This window comes from Athene cunicularia, assembly GCF_003259725.1.
Source record: "Athene cunicularia isolate RWA chromosome 7 unlocalized genomic scaffold, athCun1 chr7_part1, whole genome shotgun sequence".
Classification (NCBI taxonomy): domain Eukaryota; kingdom Metazoa; phylum Chordata; class Aves; order Strigiformes; family Strigidae; genus Athene; species Athene cunicularia.
Window position 1 is genome coordinate 11,656,367 of NW_020799107.1, and position 18,275 is coordinate 11,674,641.

Sequence of the window (18,275 nt, forward strand, 5' to 3'; positions counted from 1 at the left end):
CATGCTTGGCTTCCCAGCAGAGAAATGCTGATAGATGGGAAGACCGCTTTGGAGACTGAACCAGTCCCTCTGCTCATGGCTGCTCTGTGAACATGGGTGCTGCTGGGTTCAGCTTCAGACCTTGTGGTCCTGGAAGGCTCAGAGATGCATCTAGAGCATCTGCCTTTTGCAGTGGCTGAGAAGCTGCTCCCCTGCAAGCTTCTACATGCAGGCACCGAGGTCCTTCAGAATCTGCTCCACGTGGATGGAGGAGCTGAGTTTCAGCAGCCACTGTGGCAACGCACAAGGCGAGCCGAGTATTACAGAAGGCTGGTGTGTTGTGCCTTCTGACTTGCTGCTGTCTTGGCTCGTGGCTTTGCTCCTGCTGACAGCTTTATGGAGTGTTAAATTATTTCCAGGGTCCACTTGATGCTCTTGTCACATCTGAGCATGGCAGCTCCTTGGCACGTGTAGCACAGGAACTGGGAAAGGCAAGTTCAAAAGTGCTTTTGCTTGCTTTGAGCAGGAGCGAGGGAGTGCACCAGGCAGGATGCAGTGGTAGCTGCTACTGGTGCCTCACATCTTTCCTCACAGGTGCTGGTGGGAGCAGCAGCCTTTTAGCAGCAGCCAAATGCTGTCCTCTGTCCTCATGATGCTCACAAGAAGCTTGGCTGCAATCTCCACTGTTTCCTGGGCAGGCCTGCCATACACAGGCTTGCTGTCATCTTAATCTTTAAATATTATCCACCCTAAAATATCCCCAGGATTTGTCCTCTTGAGGAGTAAAGTACAAAATTCACAGATACACCTTTTAGTTAAACTGAGTGACAGATTTCCTCATCCATATTTATTGTGCATCAATCACTGTTAGGATGCCTGTGATCTCGAGTGTCTGTGTATGTCTTCCCATGTTGTTTTTCTCCCACTGTGAGCCGTGGCTTGCCTTAATTTGATTGAATAAACCCCCTATGTTGCTGAACTGTAGTGAGACATCATTGACAGGGCTATCTGGATTGGACCCTTCGAAATGGCTTATTCTTTACCCTGGAAGAGTGGGGTTTGCTACAGTGCTTTTTGTGTAAGGCAGACTTTTACTGCTGTTGGTCTGCTGTCCTTTGCAGAGTCAGAGCATGCATGAGCAGATCCGTTCTAGTTCAGCACTGCAAAGAAATGCTCGGTGTGGTGACTCCCCCAGCAAGAGCAGAGCTGCTGCCATACCCTGAGAGCCAGTGGGGTGGACACGGTGTGGCACCAAGGGCTGGCTCTTAGTGTTTGCAAGGAGTGGTGTAAGGCATTGACTCTGGGTCCAGATCGGGACTGGGGACCTCCATGGTTGCTACTGCTAAATGATAAGAGATATTTCCAGCTGGTGAGCTCACTAAGCACATCCTTTTGTACTACGTGCTGATGCCTATCTGCTTTAATGACCCCTGGTTTTAACTGCTCTATATTTGTAGGTTGTTAAAGGTCATGGGGAGAGGGGAAAAAAAAAAGGGAAGGGCTGTGTGTGAAAGTTGAGAGTATTGGGGGTGGGGAAATGTTCTGTTAAAATCAGCTCTTTTGAGGGGTGAAGCAAAGGGCTGACTATATCACAGCGTCTCCTGGCACAGCATTGTCCAGCTTTGCAGCCAGGTCCACACTTTGGACATTCATGATGGTGGCTTGCGCGTGTTACTGCAGCACTGAAGTCCCTTCCCTTTGCTTCATGCAGTTGCTCTAAAGAATCACGGTGCCAAAGAAGTGGAGAGGGATGGAGACAGCGGCAACAGACCAGCTCTGGGCTCAGCAGCAGTACCGGAGGGCGAGCTGCTCCTACAGGTTAGTGCTCCTCACTGGCCACCTCCCCCTGGCAGATGCCTTTAAGGGATTTTCCTCTTGTCCCCTTTCTAGCTTCTTTGAATTTTACCCAAAGAACAGACCTGTTATTGATTGCAGGATGTTTTGGTGAAGCAGTGATTTCATGTGGTGTAGCTCACATTGCTTCTGACTAAGTACAGGTTTAAGACCTGTTCAGGTCTCTGGGGCAGAAACTGTGTTGTTCTCCCCTCCTTTTCCCATCCTTCCTGGAGAAAATTGCTATCTGTAAACTGTCCGTAAGAAACTCTCCACCTTGGTGGAAGCAGTGCTGAATTTCTGAGCATGAAGATTCAGCTTTACTGCTTCTCTGCCCTTGTAAATGGGCCATGGGTGTAACAGAGGAGCCAAGCAGAGCAAGACGTTTTGAGTGTGGTTTTCAACATGGGCACACTGGTCCGAACTTGGGGATGTTGTCCAAACACCAGTGAAAACAGGGAAGAGAATGTTATGGAAGTCTTCCCTGATTTTCAGGCAGTGATGCACAACACTTGAGTACACAGGTGCTGATGGGCCATATGCTCCGCCCATAAACACAGGGCACATGGTTGTATTCCGGGAGCTCTGCAAGAGGCATATAGTTGTCTCCTTTGGTGATGCTGGAGGCAATGCTGGTGATGCTGGAGCATGGTTGGGCTGAGCCTGCAGATTCCTTGGTTTAGTCAGAGATGCCGGGAGATGACCTTATGTCTACAGACTGTGCAGAGTGAAATGGAAGAGGTCAGGCTCCAGCAGCGTGAGGTCCTGTGAGGACGTAGGTCTTCCCTCCCCGCCTGGCACCCAGGCACAGGCTGCAGCACTGTCCCCTGCCTGGCTGTTGTCCAAAGTGGGGTGAGCATGCTGGTCAGCCCCAACTCCTATCCAAAAGCTCACTCAGCAGTAAGTGTAACTAATTGAGAGCTGAGGAGCCAGGATCCCAGTGTCTAGTGAGGGAAATGCTAAAGCCAGCTTGGTTAATAATCAAAACCTGAGGGTTTTCTGCTGTGGATATAACAAAACCATGCTCAGCAGAGATTGCTGGGGATTGATGTCCTGCTCATCAACTCCACCCAGAGTTTGATGCCATCATTTTGGAGATACCAAGCTGTCTGTTAAAAGCTCTGGGTTTAGGTTTGGGTCTCCCAGGGGTCTGTCTGCATGATACTGAATTTGGCAGGGGCTCAGGACATGCATCTGTCCCCCAAGGAAATGCTCCTACATGTTTATAAAATTACTTTCACCCTGACTGTCACCTTTGACATTCAGACTTTCTTTGCCTCATCTCTTGGTTCACCCTGATTCTTCCCTTCCCCTCTAATTTTCCAGCCTTACTTTTTTTGGTCTGTCCTTTTCCAGTAAGGCTCTCTCCAGCAGAGTCTCAGCAGAGGAAGTTATCTTAAACTGGTGGTAAGCATGAAAATAGCTCTAAAGGGATTAAGACCTTAGGAAGGCTGAGAACTGGGTGGAATGCCTCTGCCCAGGTGCACAGCACTGCAGGTACGCATTGCTGGCTGCAGGGTATTAAACCTGCCTGCTGGTCAGTGCAGTTAGGGAAGGACAAAGTGCTGCAAGATGTTGCCTGCTCCTGCCATGGCAGAGCAATGCCTCTGAAACTGCTCAAAGGGTTAAAGTGCATTTGGCAGCACTAATTAACCTCTGCAGCAGATTCCCACACACTGAGATCAACCCCAGTAAATAGAGAGAGCATTTGTGCCCAGAATAAAGGGAAGGAGAGGGGGGAGAAACACTGACCTGGACAATCAAACAGGAGTTGGCAGCAACAATAGCTGGACTTGGCCGAGACTACACGCTAGACCCTAATTAATCCTGATGTCTATACATTACTAAGTGGGGGAAGCAGGCCAGGGCTGTCTACTGTGGCTTCCCTGCCTGCAGCAGGTTAGTGGTACAGGGTGGGTTTGGCTTCAGACAGCCATAGGGCTTCTGGGGTCAGCACTGCGGGAGGACCCCTGCCTTCTAGAGGGCTCCTGCTTCGAGGTGGAAGGGCTTTCCACATGGGGACCTGTTGCCCTTAGGGAGGGGTGGCCAGGTGGTGCTGTCACAGCAGTGAAAGCTGTTCAGCTTCTGGGGAGCTAAGCTGGTAATTTTCTTGGGTTTTCATGGCCCTTGCTCTTAGGCGGCACCATGGGCTTGAAGGTGTTTACTGGAAGTCTACTGGGATCTTTTCAGAGCTGGAGAAACTGAGTCACAGAGAGATGCCTATCACTTGGGGTCGGGAGGACATTCCTGTGGGCCTGCTTCCAGCCCTAGCAAGGTAATGACAAGGTCTTCAAAGCACTGGGCTCTGTGCCAGAGGTTTGCCCCCCGTCGTTGGCAAAGGTTGGTGCAGTGCCTGCCTGGAGCACTTAGGGGTACTCCCCTGGATCCTTCCAGGGTCTATGTTAGCAATGTTGTTCTGTGTATCAGGTCCTGCCTGGTGCCAGAGAGCAGAGATGAAAAACCAGGGCTCCTGGACATCATCTGCACTCCCAAACTGTTAGGGAAGCTCCTTGGCACCTTCTAATCTTCATGGATGTCCAGGTGCAAAGGACACTGTCAGCCAGCACCCTGGTCCCTTCTCCTATGTCCTGTCCTGCCAGCCCTGGGGCTTCTGGCTCAAAGAAAACACACAAATTACTTCGTAAATTTATTAAGCTGGTAGAAGTGAGCCCCTCTTGAGGAAGACAGAGGCTCTGAGCAGCTCAGCCCATTCCTGCTGGGAAATGCAGTGCTCCCTTGGATGTTGACTTTGCAGTCCTGGAGCTCAAGGAGAGGATGGAAGGGCCAGTGAACTGTAAAATATGTAAGTTGTGTAACATTAAAAATGCATTGGAAATTTCAGATTGATGGCTGCATTTGCTCTTTTCTGTGGGGAGGGCTTAGTGCTTCAACCCTGCATGGGCAAAGATGCTTAAGTATTTATTTTGTGAAAACAGAGCACAGTATTCAGCCTGTCTGGGCAGAGGGCATGCACAAATGAGCACATGCTCCAGGACAGGCTGTTAGCACTGTGTAAATCTGTACCCCACTCAGAGAAAGAGCTCCAGAGGAAGAGGAGCATGGCTGGGAGCATCTCGTCGCTAGTGTGCAATCCCAGGCACAGGTGGCTGCAGACATCCCTTCCCACCATGAACATCTGGAAGGATGGTGCTGTGCAGGTTGGATGAGTGCCTTGCAGCAGGTTGTTGCTGGGTGTGAGTTTGGGGTGAACTACACATTTGTCAAAAGGAAAAGGTACTTTGAGGTTAACCAGTGATTCTCTGGCTTTCCCCCAAGTCCAGGGACCAAACTCAGCCTGTCATCCCTCCTGCTTTGGAAGAAAATAGCTTTTTAGAAATCAGATGGGTTTTGCTATGGTTTCAAAAACCAAACTCTTATGCTTAAGCTTTCACCTTTTCCATTCTCACTAGTTAAGGCTCTTTGCAAAGCTGGGCTGGCCACCTCAACCACAGGGTGTGATGCAGGAGGAGGGAGCGGGCAGTGGAGACACCACCTTACTAGGCCTTGTTCCTTGCCCATGGACAACCCAGGCAGGTGCACCATAGTCCTTCTCCAGGCCTCTCCTCTGGTACCAGGGGAGGACAGGAGGGATGCAAACAAGGCCAGGAGCTGGGCAGGTTTCTCTCAAACCAGCAGGAGTATCCCCATCCCCATGGGCCAAGCAGCAGCAGGGAATGCCCAGCCAGTGCTGCAGGATGCAGTGATCTGTGGTGGGTTTGCTGTCCACTGAACATCCCCCAGCTTTTTCAGCCTCACACTGTCCTAAGCCACACACAGCTGCCAAGACTCTCCTGTGCTGTCAGGAGAGTGGGAACTATATGAGCAGAGCTGACCAGGTAGATGTGGGTCAACATTAAATGCAGCTGACATAAAATACTGTTTTGATTCAAGATTGTCAGAAAGGCTTGTTTCTGCCAGAATAGCAGAATGAACCAGGTCCTGATGGCATCCAGTTCCATTCTGCAATCAGTTCCAAGATTTTAATTTGCTCTTCAAATAGGATAAGTATAAATGTCCAAATCTGAGTCTGAGCAAATTCTTCTGGGATGGATGCAAAGTTTTCCATCAGTCTGGATTAGGATATGCTTGGGCAGCTGTACAGAAGAGCTACATGACCTCAGAGAAAATCAGCAGAAGGTACCATCTGTTTTCTTGGTGAGCACATCTCTGCTGGCGTTGATCCCTGTTTTTCTCCAGCCAGTCTTCAGTTGCTGTTTACTCAAGCAAGGCAGAGTGGAGGAAAATCTGAGAATGAGCTGCAGGCTTTGACCTCTGCTAGGTAAAGCAGGCTCATCAGGTCTGCAAAAACCTGTGGTTTAGGTGCATGTGCTTTGGCACCACAGCAAGGTAGAGGCAGTTGCAAGGATGGAGGTCTCTGGTGCTGACCCCATCTTGCAGGAAGGGTATAAAACCAAGGAGCTGCTTGAACAGTGCATCAGAGGATTTGGTGAGATCCAGGGCAGTACTCAGTGTTACAACAGCAAGATGCCATTGGAGAGGGCTTCCTTTCCTTCCAGGTCTTCCCATGCTTTATCTCCTGCCTGCACCTTTCTCTTGGTGGGGCAGTGGCTCAGCTGCCTGCTAGCTGCTAGACGTGCCAGGACTTGGGTGACCAGTGTCCAAGCAGAATGGAACTCACTGCCCTGCTAGAAAAGGGTGATGTGAGCATGACATGTACCTGTTGATTTTCTCTCTACCCTAGGCGCTCAATGGCTTCGTGCTGGTGGTGACATCAGAAGGACTGATATTTTACTCCTCACATACGATTCAGGACTATCTGGGATTTCACCAGGTTGGTGGGACACCTTTGACTCACTGTGATGGGTTTGCAGGGTGGGTTTTTCCTTGATGGTGGAGAAGAGCCCCAAGTTCCTTGCAAGAATGAAGTTCTGCGGGGATCACAGGGTCTCAGTGGGGCTGCATGGGGCTTTTCCTTGGTCTTGTGAATTTGGACCCTGTGTTGCCAGACGTGGTCGCTGGGAGGCATCAAAGCAACTTCACTAGTCCACAGATGGTTTCCACCAGCCACACTGACAGGCTATGAGGTTCATGGCCCCGTTGTGCAATGCCATGCTAAGATGTCTGCGGTTCTCTGCCCAGTTTGCCTTTGGGCAGCCACTCCTCTGGGTGTTAAATCCCATAAGGCTCCAATGCTTGAAGGTACTAGGTCAGATTTACAGGGAAGTGGGACTTAATCTACAATCCTTAAATTACTGTGGTTTGGTGTTGCTCCCACACTGCTGGCTTTCCCCAACATCTCGGGTAGATGAGTTCTGTCCTCCTAGGCAGAGGGAGCAAGTCCAGGAGCAGGTGTCTTGTTCTCTCGGGAACAGTGGTAGGGATGGAGTGGCTTTGCTGCTGTTTTGTTCTCAAACCAATGTTTTCCTCTCGATGTTTTCTCACTCTGATCTGAGTGATCAGCGCTCAGATTTCAAAGGACACCATGTTACAGGGACGAGCATGTCAGAGGGGAGACGTATTGCTGATGCTAGTCGCTCTTTAGGATGGAGGGAGGTCTGGACCAACATGAGTAAAGGGTCCTTAAAGCCATATGTGCTGTATGTTGCCATGAGCATCAACTGTGGTGGAAGGTATCCAGCTCCATTCAGCCAGGGACCTAGTTGAGCACCGGGGAAATTGGGTAAGATATGGCAAATCAGGGCTGTGACAGGCTGTTTCCAGGCGGGATGTGAAAACCAGCACCTGGGGACAGGCTGCAGAGCTCATGCATTATTTTCTTCCTCTAGACAGATGTCATGCACCAGAGCGTCTTTGAGCTGATCCACACCGAGGACCAACAGGAATTCAGACGCAACCTCCACTGGGCCCTCAACCCACCCCACGTTCCCGAGGGTGAGCCTTCTCCAGAAGGTAAACACAGTCTGGAAGCCAGGCAGCCTGGTTGACACAAGATGTGTAGCTCCCTGCCTACGCTGGGGAGCCCAAGTCCCTGACGCCGCTTGTATGGGGCTTGTGTCCCAGTGGCTCAAGCCATGGCTTCATCCAAACATTGTGGCTTTCCCCGAGTTTCTGTTGCTGTGCTCTGGAAACCGCTGCAGTGCCCCATGCTGGGGACCTCCAGCCCTTTCAAGGAACCTCCAACCCTCGCTGAGGGGAGATCCTTGCTTGCTCCTCTCTGTCCCTCTTTCCCACAGCAGGGAAGGGTCTCTGCTCTTCTGCTGTTGCCTACAAGCCTAATCAGCTGCCCCCAGAAAACTCCTCCTTTCTGGAAAGGAGCTTTGTGTGCCGTTTTCGCTGCCTCCTGGATAATTCCTCTGGCTTCCTGGTGAGTACAGACCCACGCAGTGACCTCCACAACAAGAGAGGTGCAGGCTCACCCCGAGGGGTTCATGCCACTACTGAAGCATAAAAGTTGGCCTTGAAAGACCCAGCACTCATTTCTGCCACGTGCAGCAACTGCCTGTCTCAATATGGAGATATTTCTGCTGTTTTTCATAGGTTTGGTCTGTAACTACAACCTCTCTGTGTAGGTTTTGTTCCTCTCCTCTCACAGATGCTGAATGTTGAACAAAAGTGCTTTTCCTTCACATGTTTTGCTAGGTTTTTGTGCTAAAGTCTTGTCTTAAGACCAAGTAGGTGGTGTTCATCCCTCTTTCTCTCTTCTGCCAGTTAATGGGGTTCTTACCTTCATAACCACAGGTGTAATGACTGTGCTTCTCTCTCTCATCCCACTTTAGTCTGGAAACTTGGTACAAAGAGCCCTAACTGTCCCTTGTTTAGAAGCAATGTTACAATCCCTGATGGGGCTGTGATACAGCTCAGTTAAAATGCAAAGCAGCTCATGTATTGTGTGATGCTCTGATGGAGCTGCAGCATGTGCTTGGTCCTGCAGCCACCATGTGCCTGAGCCCTGGGCCAGCAGTGAGCAGCTGCAGGGGGAGAAAGCAGTGGGCTGCTGCTGCATGGAACTCAGTGTAGCATCCCTTTGATCCTCTCTCTTATTTTAGTGGGGAGCATGAAGTCGCAAGGGACAAGTCACGAGGAATTATTTGCATCAAAGCTACAGAGAGATGGCTTGCTTTCCATGCAGCTCTTCTCCTCTTCTCTCTCCATCCAATTTTCTGTGTGACACCAAACTTTACTTCTCTTCCCAGGCTTTAAACCTTCAAGGCAGGCTGAAATTCCTTCATGGACAGAACAAAAGGTCTGAAGACGGATCTGCACTGCCACCCCAGCTCGCTCTCTTCGCTATCTCCACACCCTTGCAGCCACCATCCATCCTGCAGATCCGAACCAAGAACATGATCTTCAGGACAAAGCACAAGCTGGACTTCACCCCCTTGGCATGCGATGCCAAGTAAGCAGCAGAGCTGATCTGAGGGGTGATGCTGTGGGCTTCCAGTGTGCCATGCCATACCCTGCCTGGGTGATGTCCCACCCTGGCTCTGCCTCTGAGTGGGGTGTGTTCTCGGCCTTCCACAGGGGGAAGATCGTTTTGGGCTACACTGAGGCAGAGCTGCGGATGTGTGGCACTGGCTACCAGTTCATCCATGCTGCCGACATGCTGTACTGTGCTGAGAACCACGTCAGGAGTAAGTCCCTTCCCTGGTCACTTGTGCCCACCTCTAAGCATCCTATGGGGAAAGAGCTGCTGGGCTCTGCTTTGCTTCATGCTTTACTGTGATGTTCTTGCTGCTGTAGGGAGCTTGGGGTGGGGTGTAGTGAGGGGTGTTTAGCTGAGATGGCGTCCCCTGTGTGTGCCAGCCATGCTACTGCTGTGACTACCTGCTTTTCCTGGCTGGAAATGGCAGTGTCGCTGGAGGCAGCCCTGCCTCTGGTGACATGCTGACAGCCCTCGGCACACATGCTTCCTTCTGGCAGTGATGAAGACAGGGGAGAGTGGCCTGACAGTCTTCCGCCTGCTGACAAAGGAGAATCGCTGGAAGTGGGTGCAGGCCAATGCACGGCTCGTCTACAAGAATGGAAAGCCTGAGTACATCATTGTCACACAGAGACCCCTCATGTAAGTGCCATCTGGGTCAGCACAGGCTAGGGTGGGGACAGGCCGGCTTTTTCCATTGGTGTGGGCTCTGGGACTTCCTGAGCAGGGCAGGATGTTTGATTCTTCATTGCTTCTTGTGCCTTTTAAAGGAGCAGCCATCAGATACTGTGCTGTGATGCTGTTCAGCCACATCCCCCTCTGCAAGGCCACCCTGCAAGTATGGGAGAGCACTGAGCAGTGCCCTGCACCTCACATCCCTGCCCCACTTCCCTGGGCACTGCCCCAGACTTACCCTGGGGAGACTGGTGACTGCTCTCCAGCAGCTGTAGGGACACAGGGGTGCAGGAACAGCAAAGACATCTAATGTGGCTGCTGTATGGCACAGCCCAACATCCTTGTCCTAAAGGGTGGCTGCAGCACGGATGAGCAAGGCAAAGATGTGACTGCTGTCAGGCAGAGCTCTGTTACCCTTTGCATTTTAAGTATCCTCTTGGTTAGGCTAAAGGTATGTTTTTATGTGTACGTACATATAAAAATATGTATATTTGTACTTGTATGTAAACATATATGTAAATATATATAACTGTGTGGTTCTGCTTGGTACAATCCTCATGCTGGTCATAGCAAAGGGGCTTTGGCATGTAGACATCACAGTTACCCATTGCAGAAGCACTTAGTGGGGTGTGTTTGTGCACATGCAAGAGACAGTTTCCTCTTCTTGCCCTGCAGAGATGAAGAAGGAGGAGAGCACCTTCGGAAACGGTCCATGCATCTTCCCTTTACCTTTGCTACAGGAGAGGCGCTCTTATACCAAAGCGCTTACCCTCTCCCGGGCTTCCCTGACCCTTTCCAGAGTAAAGGGAAAACCAGCAAGTCCAAGAAGACCTCCCACAGCCATGGAGGGTGCTCCCAGAAGAATGGCATTGACCCCAGTTCTCTGCTGGGCGCTGTGATGCAACAGGACAAGGCGGTGTACATGTCCTATCCGGCTCCCACACCTAACCACTCCTTCAGCAGCAGTTTCATGGACCATCTCGAGAACGTGTCCATTCTGGATGCAGGAAGAGATGCCTGGAGTATGGGTGCTGCTCCAGTTTCTTCAAGGGGGAACATCCTCAAAGGTGAGCTGGTGGATTTGCAGCAGGAGGACCCTCTCTTGGCCACCCTGGATTCGCTGTCAATTAAGAGTGATGAGAACTGTTCCAACAATGAGCTCTTCAGTGCACTGGAGGGCCTGGGGTTGAACGCTGAGGACCTGGAGCTCCTGCTCCTGGATGAGAAAATGGTGATGGTCAATATGGACTCTGACCACACCCCATCCTTGAACGACTGCTTCACCAGCAATGAGATTCTCTCGTACATCCACACCACTCTGGTGAACAAGCATGAGGGAGGACAACAGGTCTGTCCCCTGCCAGGCACATCCCTGAGCCCAGGTGGAGACACTGCTACATACCAGGACCATGTGGAGAATGAGGACTCGAAGTACCTGCCCCAGCCTGCGGTGCAGGCCAGCGTTGCCTCAGGCCAGCCCCCTGTTCCGCTGTGGGAACAGCCCCTCCATGCCGTGCTGGGGCAGCCGCCTCCGCTGCTGCTGGAGCTGGATGAGGAAGAAGAGCTGTCCAATGGCTTGCAGTGGAGGCCAGCTGGGGAGGAGGGTCTTCTCTGCTTCCTCCAGCCGGCACGGGGCACCCTGTGGGACAAGGTGCCTGGCTCACCCACAGAAGTCCCCTGCCCGCAGGATCCACGCCAGGATCAGCAGCTGGAGGGTGACTTCCCAGCCATGCACCCTGCCCAAGAGGATGCTCACCGGTCCTTCTTCCTGCCTGGCCAGTGCCAGGAACCCGTGGGGCCACCCAGGCAGCCAAAACAGCGTCACTTGCTGATGAATGGGTTGTGTGGCCACAGCCCTGACTCTGCTCCACACCTTCCCAGCAGCAGCACCAGCCCATGGCAGGACTATGTTTCCCCACTCCTGGGGTCCCCAGCTCAGCCTGGTTTTTATGGAATCAGCCAGGACTTGATCTCCCAGCACCAGGGCTGCTTGGGTCCAGGGCCTGGCACACCGACAGTACACTTTAACTTGAATGGCTTAAGCAGTATGGAAGCTGCCAGCAATGGGAGATCACAGGAAGAGATGGCTCCATACTCCAGTATTTTCCCCTCCTCCTCATACCAGCTTATTTCCGAGAAGCAGCTGAGCCCTGTTCCTTCTGTGCCCCAGCCCCCTTTTCCGAGCTCAGCTGCAGGGCACTTTGGGAGCATCAGCAGCCCACTGGAGACTCCCGTGAACAGGACATACTCCTCCACACTGAGCCAGGAGAGCAGGCACAGGGTAAGGGCCTTTCTCCACTCTCATGCCCACTACTTTCTGTGCTGGTATTTCCTGGGGGTCTCAGTACAGGGAGGCATGCACTGTCAGGTCAGTAAAGCGAAATTGCCTTGCTCTAGCTGGTGCATAACCAGAAAGAAAGACTTCAGGAGCTTTTCTTTGCACCAAGAGTTGAAGAGCAAAAGACCAGAGTGTGGGTTCTTCCCTTTAGAAGGTTGCTGTCTCTGCATCTGATTTCCATATGGTTTGTTTAACTGCCGTTTCTGTATAGGGAGTAATTCCAGCCATGCACTGGTAAATTTTGACAGGTGGTACAAAGCATGTGTGAGATCATCTCTATCATAAGGTCTTTCCTTTATGGAAGTGTCCCCTGCCCTGTGTACAACTGCTATTGAGAGCCCATCCGGATGCTGCTAGCCCTCCAGCATCACTAGGCAATGCCTGCAGCAGTGTATTGGAGTGTCACGGTGCCCTTCGGGGCTGTCCTCACAAGTGTTTCCCCTGGGACTGGGGCCAACAGCCCAAACCAGGGCTGCTAGGGAGGGTATAGGGAGTGAAAGCTGCCTGGTCCTTTTCCCTCTCTCTGATGCAGATGTCATGCATGTCTGTAAGGGTCATCATCTTTCTATATTGGCACTGGTAGCATGGGCTAGGTCCTGGAGGAGGCTATCTCTGCAGTGATACCTCCACAGTCCACAGCACTACCAGGCAGGGTGAGATGTCTAGGGTGGGTCTGTCCCTCCTCTCTACTTACCTAGCCCTGCCCTGGCAATTACTGTCCCTAGGGCAGCTTGATCCCTGGTGCCAGACATCATCTGCTACTGGAAGAGTACCCTTCTGTCTCATAGGGATCTCTATGTTAACCTCAGGGGCTATCAGATGCTGTCAAAGCATCTTCTGCTTCTTCCTGAAGGCACCTCAGGTCCTGCCATTCTCCATCTCCTCTAACTGGATACACCAGGCACCTTCTAGCTTTGTTGAAGAGCTTGACTCTGGTCCTGCCTAGGGGTTTGGGAGCTTGTGTCAGGGCTGTTCTTCACTAGTCCTACATCTCTAGCGCTTGGTGACACCTCATGCGGCTGGCATGCTTTTGGCTTGCCAGAAGTGCAGCAAGGGTGCAAGACCAGGTGCTTGCTTCACATACAGTCCAGGTCCCTGTGATTTACTGCACATGATTGAGCTGCAGGGCTGTGACACCTGGTTAGGCGTTCTCAATTAGCAAGTCAGTAGGTGAAAATTAGGGCCAGCTGAGGGGGTTGGAGGCACTTGCCTTCTATGCACTTGCAGCCTCTTGCCAATGAAGTGACAGGTTGACATCTGCAAGAAAGGACCTGGGGGAAGGTGTGGGTGCATGTATGGGTTTACTGCTAAGCTGCTGTACCATGGGGGTGGTAGAGCTGGAACAGACCTCCTCCCCCTCCTGCCAGCCTCCTCTGGGCCTCAGCCTGACCAGTACCAGTAAAACACTGCAAAATGCCTCAACACTCTCTCCTCTCTCTCTTCTCCTAGGCTGAAAGCAGCTGTGTTTTGCCCATCTCTTCCGTGGGACTCTCCAGAGACTGCCCGATGCTGGGGGGGAGCCTACCTCCCTCCCGCCAGCCGCACCCTCGGGCAGAAACGCTGCCAGATCACCCTCATGCCTCCAGTGGTGACTTCTGTCTCTAGGAGAGAAGTGGAATGGACAAAGCAGGACTGTTCCCTGGGGAAGGAGCTGCCTTCAAGTTGCGACCTTCCCCCTGCCACACATGTCCTGCCATTCATTGCTCTTGATGTTGGTTGCTTTGGCTCAGCTGTGTTTTTTTTGTGCTTTTTAATTACATTTTTATCAAATTCCCATTATCATACCCTGCCAAGGCTCCATGTGCTGGTCCCACGGAAGTGTCTCTGTAGCCAGCAGCAGAGCTACAGGGCAGATTTCCCCAGGGCACAGAAACAGGCTGGGCTGCTGTGCAGGTCAGGCAGTGCATGCAGCCTCATCTTTATCTCATGGTGTTCAAGAGTTGTGTGGCTCTTGGTCAACTGGAGCATCTCGGAGAACATTTGCACTTGCCATCTCTCATCCTACCCACCCAACCTCCTTGCTTTTGTTTCCCTGGTGGGGTGAGCATCTGCCCATCCTGCCTGCGCATCTTACTGAGTCAGCTTTGAAATGTTTGGGCCTTTTATGTCTTTTAAATGGCATTTGGAGACTATCTGTTGCTCTGGAAAGAAAAAAAGGATTGCTCTCTATTGCCAGCCATGCTGCTGTATTGAAGGTGTGATGTTTGTGTGGCAAATCCCACACTTTGCCATGAAGCCACGGAATGAGCTCTCCATTGCACCAGTCTTTGCAGTTCTGCTGTTAACTGAATGCATTTCTTTGGTGCATTTTCCAGGCTTTTGGAAACCCAGGCTGCTTCCATGGCTGTCACTTGGCTCCCATGGTTTGGTAATCCCTGACAGTGTCTGTGCAGGGCAGCCCTTGCCCCAAAGGACAGATGGGTTTCTGATGGCTAATGTCCTCCAGCTCTACCAAAGCTTTGCAATTATATGCGTGATCCAACACAGATGCAAGACTTCTGTATCCAAAAAAAAAAAGACAAGAAAGGTTTTCACCTCTAAATTTCCTGCGATCTCAGCGAGGCGCTTGTGGCTGTGGCCACATTGTACAGATAATGCCTGTTTTATAAAGAAAGTGAATCCTGACTTGGGTTTTTGTGTTGCACTGGTCCTTCTCCACCCCAGGTTTCTCTGTGTCCCAGATGTTCCCATTTGATAGGATCCAGATTAGAGCTCCTCTAGCGAACACCCTGGGTTTTGCTGTGCTCTATGTGATATGCCCAGTTTGACTGATAAGCAGTTCGTTCTTCTGGGTGATGGGTCCTGAGGTACCTGAACAGGCAGCAGGTCTCATTCTCAAACAGCAAGAACTGGCTGGCATATAAGCATCTGTGCCTAAAAAGGTTGAAGATAAATAGTGGAGCTGCCTAACCTTAGGAGATTTCAGATTTACTGTATAAAAAGAAAAAAAGTTTTCAGTAAGATAAGTATAATGATACTTAAAATTAAGTACTGATAGAGTGATATTTTCCCACATAAAATAAACACAGCCCATATGTATGTATATAATACGAGTTGACAGATTTATTTTTATGCCACTCCAGTGGAGAGAAAAAAATCTTCGTACCTTCCTGAAGTAGCATCCTATGGAATGGAACAAATAGGCTGTTCAGAAGATTGGAAATACAGCGACACTTTAAGAAACCTGACAAAGCATCATCCTTCCTCCTGCATGTCCGGCTTTGGTTTCATGTGAACTTTCTATTCTTTTCATTTCAATAAATGTTTTTGGACCTCAGGCCCTGTTATCTCCCTTGCTGGTTGTGTGTCTTTTCCCTGTCTCAAGCATGTCAAGGTTTGGCTGGCTGCAGTGTTGGAGCCCAGGTCTTGACGCTGGTGAACTGGGGCAGCAGCCACATGTGAGAGAGGCAGGCTGGGCTCATGCTGGTATGATGAAGGCAGTTGCAAGCTGCGCAGTCAAGGTGCATTCCTGTGTATTTCCCCCACCAGAGTAAGCCAGAGCCCCTCAAAGGCTCCTGCAAAGGAGCTTTCACAGGTTGTACCTGCTTTTCCTTGTTTCTGGGAGTATGCCCAGGTCATGCAGTGGAGAGAGCCCAGCCTGGAAACCTTTGTGAATAGCTGAAGAAGGGGGCAGTTGAGCTTGCATGTGGGTTTGGTGTGTAGTCAGGCTGGGGCTGTAGGCTCTGGTTCCTGCTAGCCCTGCCTGTAAGAAGCCCTCTGTTCAGGGAGATTAAAGCTGCTTCTGGGTGATGTTCAGTCCCTGGAGAAGAAAATCTCCTCTGTGTGCAATTGCTTTTGGTTCAGACCTGTTGTCCTATCTGATGCTGGGGACTGCCACATGTCAGACGTAGCCTGGAAGAGCTGAAGGTGAAGCCATTGTTGGGATGACGGGCAGCCAGGAGCACAGCCACCCCACCACAGCAACACTCGCAGCCTTTGGGATGCCAGGTGCACCCCACCCATCTTCCAGCTCCTTCCATGGGCATGTCTGCAGCCCCATAAGTACCTGGAGTGTACTTTATGCAGTGCTGGAGAGGTTGGTGGGCTGAGCAGGCCTGGGCCATGTGGTGGGTACTACAGCTGCTGCCTGGCCAGTCCATGAGCATTGTCCCTTTATTGCAGGAGCATCTTTGGCCAGCTCCAGTGGGTGACACCATCTGGTCTTCAAGGTGGGTTGTGGGTGTTGGTACACTGTGGGGATGTGGCATTTCAGAAGGCTCTCGGGACAGCCTGGAGATTGTGACTTCTGTCTAGAGAAAGCAGACTTCATGTGCCCATTCTGTCCCTTGGGAATCTACAGGCAATGTGGAGAGAAAGTGGATAGGGTGAGATGGTGAACCCCAGTCTCTAAAAGAAGCAAGTCAGCTGACATACAAAGATTTAAATCTCAGTAGGTTTGGAGAGTTGGTACCCAGGGGTATATGAAAAGAATCACTGATCTGGTGGTCTGAGTGTCTGATGATTTTAAAGGAATGGGGAGAAAGCAAATACTCTGCTAGTATTTAGAAAGACTCAGGTGGGATACCAGAGACCAGCATGTCAGTTGAGTTTATATGGACCAGGGAAAGTTCTCAAGAAGGGCAGTTGGTTGCTCTAACATGAAAAGGTTTCTCTTATTATGCAGTGTTGTCTTTATGCAAAATAAAATTTGGGTGGTTTTTATTCTTTTTTTTTTCCCATTAAAAATAACATCAGAAACATGTTTGAAATGAACTAAGAAATTTGATGGAGAAGGGTGAGCATGTGGTTACAACAGACTTCTGTGAGATCTTTTTGTTCATCCCACATGACCATCTGATCTAAGAAAGTATCTGCAGTATACAGAACCAGAAGCTTCCTCTGGGCTGGCCCAGGAAAGCTCTCACATACAGCAGTTTGAAATGTGAGCTTTGCTCAGGTTTGGGATAAAAGTGCAGTTTTCTGTGAGATCAGTTGTGCAGCCTAGTATATATTAAAAAAACATAATTAGAGACATATTGAAATATAAAATGTATATATTTATAAAATGCTTATGTATTATAAAGTGTCTTTTATGACAAACTAGCTGATACTTTTAATCTGCATTGTTTTTTTCAATCTGGAAATTAGAAAAAACAGAGGGTTTTTTTCTGAATATTAAATTTTAGCATATTCCCACCCCTGCCTGGCACCTGCTTTTCCATGACATTGTAACTTTTCTCAAGTTTGATGGAGACATGCTGGGAGAACTAGATCTTCACGAGTTTCTGTGCTTTGCTCTGCTTTTTCTCTCTTTTTCTTCCTAATGAGTTGGCTATGGGCAGCACCATGCACTTCTAGTGGTCCATTGAATGCCACGTGCTGAGAATAACCTGACCACTAGTAAAACTTTCTTCTTGAGCCAGGTCCTGGATATGCAGTCAATCGTACCGATGCCATATACCCTGATTGGTTTCTCCTCTTCCTTGCCACTTGTCTCCACAGCCCCAAGAACAGCCAAAGAGACCTAGGGAGAACTACAGCCCTCCTGGCTTTATCACCAGGGCGCTGTGCTTTACTCAAATGTGGCGTCAATTTGTCTGGTGCTGTGTTTCTGTGAGGTCTGTGGAGCAAAAGCCATCATCTCTGCAGCAAGAGGTGCCCTGCAGCAGGTGCCCTCTGCTCTTCAAGGTGGCCAGCACATCCATAATTCATGCCCATCCTCACACCAGCTGCTGCTTGTCCTCCTCTGGGCTTTATGGCAATGATTTGCAACACACTGGGCCAGCTGAGGGAGCCTGCCTGGAGTAAAACCTCTTGTGTGAGCTGCAGCAAAGGAGAAGCCACTGTTCAGCATCATGGCACCCACAGCCTGCCCCAATCCATGGCAGTAGAAAAGGGGGATCAGGCACATATACTGTTACACTCTTGTTTGCACACCTGGGGTGAGCACTGTCACGTGGGATGTGTTCACCCCTGAAGAGCTGGATGAGTCTGGGGAAGATGTGAGAAAAGTATATGGAGAGATTTCGGGATGTTTGTGTGGCTCTGCGCTTGGGTCCATCTGGGGAAGGGCAGGAAGAGCTGTGGTGCCTCCTGGCTTGAGCCTCCTCGCAGCAGGATAAAATGTGTTTGGGTGTCCTTGCTCCGGCTGTACTGGGGAGGTGAAAG

The 18,275-nt window shown here is 50.6% G+C and overlaps 1 protein-coding gene across 1 annotated transcript; it reads left to right on the forward strand.

Annotated features, from left to right (window-relative positions):
• The first annotated feature begins 244 nt into the window (after nt 1-244).
• On the forward strand, nt 245-15,256 carry LOC113482089 (aryl hydrocarbon receptor-like). The gene is made up of 10 exons (XM_026852421.1): nt 245-312; nt 1,668-1,797; nt 6,515-6,604; nt 7,560-7,683; nt 7,968-8,098; nt 8,928-9,130; nt 9,256-9,365; nt 9,655-9,796; nt 10,505-12,110; nt 13,617-15,256. Exons 1-10 carry the CDS (start codon nt 245-247, stop codon nt 13,770-13,772), a joined length of 2,760 nt encoding a protein of 919 aa, XP_026708222.1. The 3' UTR covers nt 13,773-15,256.
• The last annotated feature ends 3,019 nt before the right edge of the window (nt 15,257-18,275 follow it).

Bases quoted from the DNA above. Each gene is read 5' to 3' on its own strand.
- LOC113482089 (XM_026852421.1), top strand. From the start codon at position 245: ATGGAGGAGCTGAGTTTCAGCAGCCACTGTGGCAACGCACAAGGCGAG. The intron at 313-1,667 runs GTGTGTTGTGCC...GCAGCACTGAAG, and splicing joins CCGAGTATTACAGAAGGCTG to TCCCTTCCCTTTGCTTCATG. The intron at 9,131-9,255 runs GTAAGCAGCAGA...GGCCTTCCACAG, and splicing joins CCCTTGGCATGCGATGCCAA to GGGGAAGATCGTTTTGGGCT.